This window comes from Panthera pardus, unplaced genomic scaffold (assembly GCF_024362965.1).
Source record: "Panthera pardus isolate Hobbes unplaced genomic scaffold, ASM2436296v1 HiC_scaffold_8, whole genome shotgun sequence".
Lineage (NCBI taxonomy): Eukaryota > Metazoa > Chordata > Mammalia > Carnivora > Felidae > Panthera > Panthera pardus.
Genome location: NW_026527013.1, coordinates 14,250,145 through 14,259,284, shown reverse-complemented (window position 1 = coordinate 14,259,284; position 9,140 = coordinate 14,250,145). Strand labels below are relative to the sequence as shown.

The window sequence follows — 9,140 nt, the reverse complement described above, 5'->3', positions numbered from 1 at the left end:
GCTCAGCTCCAGAAGGACCCTCTCCTGGCAAGTGCATGAAGGGCTCCTTCTGACCCAGGCCCGAGGACCTCCAGGGGATTCACTCATTCGGTGGCAACCAGGCCCCAATGTTCCATCTGCCCTAGGTTCTGGGACCCTATAGCATAGCAGTGCTGATAATCTAACCATGGCTGGCACTGTTAAACCATCCTCTTGAGGGAGACCAGGTGGACAGAAGCCCGTCCCCAACTGGGGATCAGAGCTGGGTGGGAAGTCAAGCAGGAAGGATTCTGAACGGTGCACCCCTGATCAAGCCTCATTAAGTGCCTGCTGTTTGTCTCTCTCTCTCAGCCTCTTCCAGCCTGTTTCTCTTTCATTTCCCGGTAACACCTACTGAGCACCTACTGTGTGCAGGCACCCACCTCTGTGCGGTAGAGAGGCCCCTGCCCCTGGATCCCTGTCAAGTGGAGAGGGAATCCCATCAAAAGCAGAAGGTCATGACCTCAGGCAGTGAGAAACGTGGGCAGCAGTGACCTGGAGGGTCAAGGCCACCCCTGACGGGACGGTGAAGCCACACGCTCCTTCTGTCTCCTGTGTCTCTCCCCCGTCTTTCTATCTCTGGGTCTGGGTCTCTGTCCCCATCCCCACCCCCCCTGTCCCTCTTCCCCGTCCTTAACCCCTTCCCCGCCGCTCCCTTCCCGCCTTCCTCCCAGCTTCCGCCCCTCCCTCTCCCCCTCCCCCCCCCCCCGCCTCGGAGGGCCGGCAGGGGGCGCTGCGGGGCAGCCTCGGAGGCCCGGGGAGGCGGGGCGGGCGGCGGCCGCGTCGGGACCGGCCGCGATGGGACCGGAGGCGGCGCGGGCGGCGGCGGAGGCGCAGACAAAGGCGCGGGCGGTGCGGAGGGCGGCGCGGAGGGCGGCGCGGAGGGCGCGGGCCCCGGAGCCAGCAAGCGAACGGGGCGCCCGGCTGCGGGGAGTCGGCGCCGCGGGGCAGCACCCGACTCGCGCCCGGACACTCGCGGGGCGCCGAGCCCGCAGGGTGAGCCCGGCTGTCCGAGCCTGCTTCGGGGACGCGGGGGCCCGCGAGGTTCTAGGGCCCGGGGAGGGCGCGGGGGTCCCCGAAGTTCCGGACACGGAGGCTGGGTGCGGCTCGGGGAGCCCCGAAGTTCCAGGGCTTGAGAGGGCGCAGGGGCCCCGAAGTTCCGGAGTCGGGGTCGAAGAGGGCACAGTGCGAGGGGTTCCCAAAGTTCCGGACCCGGCGTTGGAGGAGACTGCGGTGTCCCCGACGTTCCGGGCCTGGGAGACGGAGGCGGCACGAGGGGATCCCGAAATTCCGGACCCGAGGCTGGAGAGGTGGCAGGGAATCCCCGAAATTTAGCAGTCGGAGGTGGCGCGAGGGATCCCCGAAGTTCTGGGGCTGGCGTTGGAGGAGGCGGAGAATGTGTCCCCGAAGTTCTGGACCCGGAGTTGGGGGGCGTTGCGCCCGTCTCGGAAGTTCCCTGGTCGAGGGTGGCACTTCCCGAAGTTGGGGCGCGCATTGGGCGCCCCGCTTCTGACGCGGATGGGAACTGCTTCCTTACTGAATATCAGGCCCCCCGGACTGGGACGCATGGGGTGGGGCTTCGCCCCCACACGCGATTGGGGATCCTGGGCACCGGGCGGGGTCGGGGCCTCCTTCGGGAGCCCCGCGGCCGGAGGCGTCTGAGGCACATGACTAGTTGGTGAGTAACTTTCCCCAAAGCTGCAAGTCTCGGCAGGACTGTCAGGACCGGAAGGGCCTGTGTTCCTGGGACCCCTGCACCCTGGAACCCTGCTTCGACCCAGGACCCGCTCCCAGCCCGGGCCAGAGCTGCCGCCCCTCCCCCACCCAGGGGCTCCGGTTTCAGACCCTGTGACCGGGGCAGCAGCTGCCCAGGACAGGGTGGGGGGGCATCCCTCCTCTGACCAAGGAGGCCGCTCCCCTGGGGCCTCCCTTCCCCCACTTTGCCACCTCCTTCCGCCAGGTCCCTCCTGGATCCTCCACGGATCCCCCTGGTACAGGTTTTGGGGGCACAGAGGTGAGGGTGGGGAATTCTCCAGGGCAACTCTTCCTGGTTTCTGTGGGGTTGTGGCTAGAGGAACCAAGAGAGGCTGGGGAGCCCCCTCTCCCAATCCTTGGTCCCACCCAGCCCTGCATGGATGGTATTGGGGTTGAGTGGTCATGGGCCATCTGGCACCAGAGTAAACTTGTTTGGCTACATCTTATCTTTTTAACTAGGCTGGGAGCTACCTGGGGGTTTGGACTTTGACTCCAAGATGTGCCTCTGCCCTAGAGTGGAAGCCGAGGTGTCTCTCTGTGGGTTCGGTGGGGGGACTGGTCTCCCAGTAGGCACCTGGTGATGCCCTGCATTTTGATAGAGATCCTGGTTTGGGGAGTGATGAGTGAATGTGGCAGAAAATCCCAAGCGGGAGTTGGCCTTGGCCCTTCTCTACCCAGCCCGAAGATTGAGGGGGTTTCCCTGGGACTTCAGTACCTAGCATGCTGAGAAGTTTACACTGGGCTATCAGGGGCCACCTGGCTCCTCTTAGAGAGCCATCTCCTGCTCAAGGTGTTGTGAGAGCTTCCTCCAGGGCCGTTTTGCTCTGGGTGATCTGCCGATTCTCTCACGTTTTTGACTGAGGTTCTATGAATGGTGTATGTACTTGGTGGTGCTTCCTGAGGTTGGACCCGCTTGGTTTCCCTAAGCCTGTCCTGGGGAGACACTCACAAGCCCCCTGTCCCCCACAGAGGCTGAAACCACACCTCCTGCCATCCTTCTGGCTGCCTCTTGGAGCCCACCCAGCCCAGCCTGACCAATGTCCACAGCCAGGTGAGTCCCTGCCTCCGGAGCTTGGCCCTGAGTCCCCCCCGGGGATGCCCAGCCCTGCTGAGAACACTCTCCCCATGCAGGGAGCAGCCCATCTTCAGCACAAGGGCGCACGTGTTCCAGATTGACCCGGCCACCAAGCGGAACTGGATCCCAGCGGGCAAGCACGCGCTCACTGTCTCCTACTTCTATGATGCCACCCGCAATGTCTACCGAATCATCAGCATTGGGGGTGCCAAGGTCCTGGCAGGGCCTGGGTGGGGTGGCAGGCCCAAGGGGTCTCAGCAACAGGCCTGGGTCTGGTCGTTGCCTTGCCGGGTGCCTGGGGGCTGGGGTCGGGGAGGAGCCCTGGATCAGTCTCCCTCCCGAAATGGCTCAGACCAAGGATCTCTGAGGAGCTAAGACAAAGTGATCCACTGGGGGTTTCGTATTCATTATTATCGTCAGTCTCATCAACCTTGAACTTTGCTCCCCCACCTCTCCCCAGGCCATCATCAACAGCACTGTCACCCCCAACATGACCTTTACCAAAACCTCCCAGAAGTTTGGACAGTGGGCAGACAGTCGTGCCAACACTGTCTATGGCCTCGGCTTTGCTTCTGAGCAGCATCTGACCCAGGTGGGCTGGTAGGATGACACGGTGGGAGGGATGGAGCTGGGCCTATGTCTTCTGGGTATCCTGGGGCCCCTGGGCAGGTACTGGGTTTCCAGTCTTCCCAGCTGTAGAATGGGTATCAGAAAAAGCCGGAAGTCCCTTCCTGGTTCCCTGGCTCGTGTCTCAGCTCTGCTGGCCACTTGTTCCAATTTTGGACACACCCTACCCTTCTCTGGGTGCCTGGGATGGGCTAAGAGTTCCCTCACACACCCTAGCCCTACCTTCATCATTGCCTCCCTCCACCCTCTGCTGTCTCTAGGCTTCAGTATTGTCTCATCCATTGTTTCCCTGGATGGTTTAGTGCTTTCTGATTCCTAATGAGATCCTGAGGATTTTCTTCTCTTCTAGAAGCTTTAATTTTCCTTTCAAATTTAGGTCTTGAATTAATTTCTGTGGGTGGTATAAGGTAGGAGTATTTTTTCCCACTGAGTATTCAGTTGCTGTTAGACTGTTTTTTGAAAAGATCATCCCCCTTCCCTCCCCCCACCCCCCACCGCAATGAATTGCACTGGCCCCTTTGCCCCAGTCAAGTGACTGTGTGTATGTACATGTTTTCTTTAAAGAATGTATTTTCACACTAAGGAAATTTATTTTAACATGAAAAACAGTAAGTGTGTCCTACCCCAACTGGAAAACTGGTATAAGTGGTAAATGTAAACATAAGTACAGTAAAAATGAGAAAAGGGTGATTTACTTGCCCACTGGCTACAGGTGCCTCTAAGAGGCTCTGAGCCCAAGACCTGCTTTCTCTTTGTTATAAAAAGATATTCACAAGTGTCCCAGGCATTCCAGACAGCACTCACCTGAGGCTCTCCTTGCTGAAATAAGCCTGACGGAGAGGAAAAGGGGATCGATCCCTTTTTCAAGGTGCCTCAATGTAATACACTTCCGTGAACATCCCACCCTCCACCATGATACTCAATCTGATCACTGGGGACATTTTCTAAGCCTTCTTACCACTCTTCTAGTTCATGAGATGAACTAGTTCATGAGATGCTCCTGAAGTCGCCTCCATAGTGACACGGCTGGTGCTGGGGGTGGGGGGTGAGGGTGACCTAATGGGGCTCTGGGAGAGGGGGCTGGGTTTTCTTTGATTGTTTGTTCTGCCTTTCCCCCGCTCCCCCAACCCCACCCCAGTTTGCTGAGAAGTTCCAGGAAGTGAAGGAAGCAGCGAGGCTGGCAAGGGAGAAATCTCAGGATGGCGGGGAGCTCACCAGTCCAGCCCTGGGACTCACTTCCCACCAGGTCAGCACTCCTTGTCCCATGCCTGCCAGTCACTCAACTGCTATTGAGGGTCCAGGTGCTGTGCGCGTGCCCAAGACCATATGCTCACAGATTGTGTAAAGCTAGACCTGTAGCAGAAGCCTTGGAGGAAAAGTGTCAGGAGCACATTCTGGGCGGCTGGCCTAGCCTTAGATCAGGGGAGGCCTAGAAACCAGCTTGGGGCACCTGGGTGGCTCAGTCGGTTGAGTGTCTGACTGCAGCTCAGGTCATGATCTCAGGGTTCGCAAGTTCAAACCCCTCGTCAGGCTTGCTGCTGTCGCACAGAGCCTGCTTTGGATCCTCTGTCCCCCTCTCTCTCTGCTCCTCCCCCACTCGCACTCTCTATCAAAAATAAACGTTAAGAAAGGGAAGGAAGGAAGGAAGGAAGGGAAGGAAGGAAGGAAGAGAAAGAAATCAGCTTAGATGGCAGAGTAAAAACCTGAAGGTTGAAATGGCTAAGTAGAGGGGTAGAGTAAAAAAATTGTCCCTGGGGCACTTTCCCCTATTAATTTATTCAGCATGATCTACTGACCACCTACTGTGTGGGAAAGAGGGTTTGGGAGTTGAAAAAGTAGGCTGGTCCCTGCCCTCAGGGCTCATGGTCCAGGCTGGGAGGGGGATTTATAATGAATTCAGCCTAGTAGAAGGCTTCCTGTCAGAATCTTAAAAGCATGTTGAAATTTGGCCCCAGGGAAGGGCATTGCTGTGAAGGAATAGCATAGAGATTTCACATGGCCCCCACCCCCTTGCAGATTTTGAATATCTCAGTGGGTTTATTTAGACCAGCAGGCATCAAGTGCGCTCCTGGGAGCTTGGTGAGAGCCCAGGCAGGCAAGGTGGGGGTACAGTGCTCAGAACTCTGGTCCAGGGACCATGGGGAGCCAGAGAGGGTGGAAGAGGAGAGGAGGGGCGCGCTCCCATCCCAGTGCTGGAAAGGACCCCTGTCCTCAGTCACAACCCCAGTAACATCAGCCCTGACCCCAGCCATGACCTGACTGGTCCTTGACTGAAGCCACCACCCCCCCCCAGTGTGACCCCGCTTCTGCCCACGCCTTTAGGTGCCCCCAAGTCCTCTCGTCAGCGCCAACGGCCCCGGCGACGAGAAACTGTTCCGTAGCCAGAGCGCGGACGTCCCCGGCCCCGCAGAGCGCGAGCGGCTCAAGAAGATGCTGTCCGAGGGGTGAGGGGGTAGGGCCGGGCATAGGGCGTGGCAGGACTGCTGGCACGGAGAGGGACTTCTCTGAAGTCGAAGGGCGGCGGGATCTGTGTACCCAAGGCCGGGGGAAGGAGAGGCGCCTGACTCGGCTCCTGCCCCTTCTGGAGCCGACCTCTCCCCTGGAACGCGCTCCCGCTTTGACCACGCCCTCTCGGGGCGGACCCTGCCCCTACCTCGCCGGCTCCTCGGGGCTAACCCTGCCTCTTTTACGCCTCCCCTGCCAAATTCTAACCCCCCGGGTGCCTCCCCACCCTCACCCCGTTCTGCGCACACCCCGGCGGGCTGACCCCGCTCCCCAGTCCGTCTGTCTCCCTGAGCCGACGCCAGGCACCTACTTTCACCTCGCCCCCGACGAGATCACGCTACCCCGCGAAGTCCCCACCCACGGCCCCGCCCCCCAGCACCGCCCCGCCTCCGGCACCGTCCTGCCCTGCCCCCAAACGCAGTGCTGCCCAGCCTCGCCCCAGCCAACCCTCGCGTCCCTGCAGCTCCGTGGGCGAGGTGCAGTGGGAGGCCGAGTTCTTCGCGCTGCAGGACAGCAACAACAAGTTGGCGGGCGCCCTGCGAGAAGCCAACGCCGCCGCCGCCCAGTGGAGGCAGCAGCTGGAGGCCCAGCGTGCAGAGGCCGAAAGGCTGCGGCAGCGGGTGAGGGGACCCCTCCCTCCCAGAGACGCTCAGTGGCCCCCCCCCCCCCCCGGCAACTGTGCAGCCCCTGCCTCCGTCCTGGGTTCACTGCCTGGATGTGTGATCTCAAGGCTGTTCCCCTGAGCCTCAGTTTCTTGTTCTGTAGTACGGGTTTGAGATCATGTCACTCTTTGTCAAACCCTGAAGTCCTGCCTGCTTCAAATCAGAGGGGATGAGTACCTCGTCACAGGTGTGCCTGAGCAAGGGGCAGATTCCCCGGGGGTCAGGAGAGCGCAGGCTGGGGGTCTCAGGGGCTGACATGCCTGTCCACACAGGTAGCAGAGCTGGAGGCCCAGGCAGCCGCGGAGCCACCCTCAGTCAGTGAGAAGGAAGGGCCAGGCCAGTCACTGGAGCAGCTGGAGGCGCTAGTGGAAACCAAGGACCAGGTGAGGGCTGAGTGCGTGTCCCTGGGCTTCACCTTCCCTGACCCCTCACGAGGGAGCCAGGAACCCCAGAAGAGACCCTGGGAACTCTTCTCTAGGAGATCCAGACACTGAAGAGTCAGACCGGTGGGCCCCGCGACGCCCTGGACGCCACCGAGCGCGAGGAGACGCAGCAGAAGGTGCAGGTGTGTGTCGTTGCAGGGGGGGGGGGGGAGCCTGCCGAGAGCCAACCAGCCCCCGGGGGTGGGACAGACCTGGGATCTTTCCTTCCCGATGGGTCCTGGGCAGCTATGTGCCTCCCCGAGCCTGTTTGTTCACCCGTAGGTGGGATCAGGAAGACAGTTACCTAAGGTTGTGAAGGACTGGGACGACCAGGTGCATGGAAAGCCTCAGTTGCAGCCAGTGTTTTGGAAAGGATGATCATCGGCACAGTTTTTCACATTCTGTCATTCGACAAGCCGTTTTCGAGTCCCTGCTGAATTCCCATGCTTGACCCCATCAAGTCCTCACACATCCCCAGCCTGAGATCAGGAGACTGCATTTGAACCCAAGTCTGACTAGCCTGGCTTTTTTTTGTTAATGTTCATTTATTTTTGAGAGAAAGAGTGCATGAGAGAGTTTGGGGGAGGGGAGAGAGAGGGAAACAGGATTTGAAGCAGGCTGCTGGCTGACAGCAGGGAGCCTGATGTGGGGCTGGAGTTCACAAACCCTGAGATCATGACCTGAGCCGCAGTTGGATGCTTAACTAACTGAGCCACCCAGGCGCCCCTGGCCTGGCTTTCATTGAAGACTTTATCTGAGAAATGTTCACGGGACACGTTCTGAGTCCCACAGGTGAAGATGTCAAAGGCTCTAGTGACCCAGAAGAGAGAAGTTGGGGAAATGCTTCCTCTTGCCTCCTGGGCAGAGTGCACGGCATGTGCAAAGACCCTGAGGTGGGGAGACGCTCAACATAGTCAAGGACCCACAAGGAAGCCAGCGAGGCTGAGTTGGAATGAATAAGGAGAGGAAGGAGGGGAGTGGAGTTTGTTCCCAGCCTAATGGGGTCACAGGAGGGTTTTGAGCAGAAGAGGGATGTGATCAGTTCCATGACATTCAGATTGGCCAAGGGCCCATGGAGTGTCTTGGGCAGAAGCTGCAGGGAGGATAAGAGACTAAGGCATGGCATGGCCCAGAGTGGGGTCTGATGGGATGACACTCAGATGCTGGATGCCCCAGGCAGGGCTGGTGACCCTTAAGGCTTGTTGGGGCCTCAAATGCTGCCTATCCTCTCCCTGCAGGACCTGGAGACCCGCAACGCCGAGCTGGAGCACCAGCTGCGGGCAACGGAGCGCAGCTTGGAGGAGGCACGGGCCGAACGGGAACGGGCACGGGCTGAGGTGGGCCGGGCCGCACAGCTGCTGGACGTCAGGCTGTTTGAGCTGAGCGAGCTGCGGGAGGGCCTAGCCCGCCTGGCAGAGGGCACGCCCTGAACCTGGCTGCAGGGTCTGCGTGGGAGCCGGGGCCTGCAGGAGCTGGTTTTATACGCAGGATTCCCGCCTGGGGCACGAGCCGGGCCGCAGGCGGCACAGTGGGCCGTTCACCCTGGCAGGGACTGGGGGCCTAACTCAGCCCGGGGAGGGCCTGGCCATAATGCCTCAGCTGGCCCTGGTCGCTCACAGCTCAGGGGCTGTTTTGGGGCTTTTCGTTGTGTAGAATTTCTAGAATCCCCAGGGCGCGTGCTGGTGCCCACATTACATTTCTAAGAGTGGCTGTGCCTGTGTGTGTTGTGTGGGCACCCAAGCATCTAACCGCCGTCCCTGGACCCCTCTACCTGCTTCCTCTGCGGTGCACCTCGGCCGCCTTCAGGCTGTGTAGGGCTTAGTGAACCACTTGCCAGTGAGGAGAGGGAGTTTCAGAGCCTGACGAGCATGCCCAGGCCACACAGCCAGGAGCCTGGCTCTGCCCAGCATAGCTGTCCCTACCTACCCCGGGCTCAGCTCACGTCTGGACCAGTTTGCCCTTAGGCGGCCCTTGGTTAAGCACCACCCCCCCCTTTACTCTGGCTAGAAACCCCAAATCCCACCAGGTGAGCAGATAGAGAAGCTCCTAGAACATGGTAGTGTTCACTACACATGG

The 9,140-nt window shown here is 59.9% G+C and overlaps 1 protein-coding gene across 3 annotated transcripts; it reads left to right on the top strand.

The window, feature by feature from the left end:
* Positions 1-899: 899 nt before the first annotated feature.
* Positions 900-8,772, top strand: HOMER3 (homer scaffold protein 3). Of its 3 annotated transcripts, none has more exons than XM_019416418.2 (10): positions 900-1,014; positions 2,743-2,824; positions 2,905-3,061; positions 3,309-3,440; positions 4,614-4,721; positions 5,798-5,919; positions 6,444-6,600; positions 6,915-7,025; positions 7,121-7,207; positions 8,303-8,772. In XM_019416418.2, the coding sequence occupies exons 2-10, from the start codon at positions 2,811-2,813 to the stop codon at positions 8,492-8,494; spliced, it is 1,080 nt and encodes a 359-aa protein (XP_019271963.2). In that variant the 5' UTR covers positions 900-1,014; positions 2,743-2,810; the 3' UTR covers positions 8,495-8,772. The 3 variants fall into 3 exon arrangements, with proteins under 3 accessions (XP_019271963.2, XP_019271964.2, XP_019271965.2); XM_019416419.2 differs by lacking the exon at positions 900-1,014 and adding an exon at positions 1,582-1,696; XM_019416420.2 differs by lacking the exon at positions 900-1,014 and adding an exon at positions 1,736-2,032.
* Positions 8,773-9,140: the final 368 nt, after the last annotated feature.

What these genes read in the sequence shown, in the direction of transcription:
- HOMER3 (XM_019416418.2), top strand. An exon ending in TAGTGGAAACCAAGGACCAG is followed by an intron (nt 7,026 to 7,120) that starts GTGAGGGCTGAG and finishes ACTCTTCTCTAG; the next exon opens with GAGATCCAGACACTGAAGAG. An exon ending in AGACGCAGCAGAAGGTGCAG is followed by an intron (nt 7,208 to 8,302) that starts GTGTGTGTCGTT and finishes CTCTCCCTGCAG; the next exon opens with GACCTGGAGACCCGCAACGC.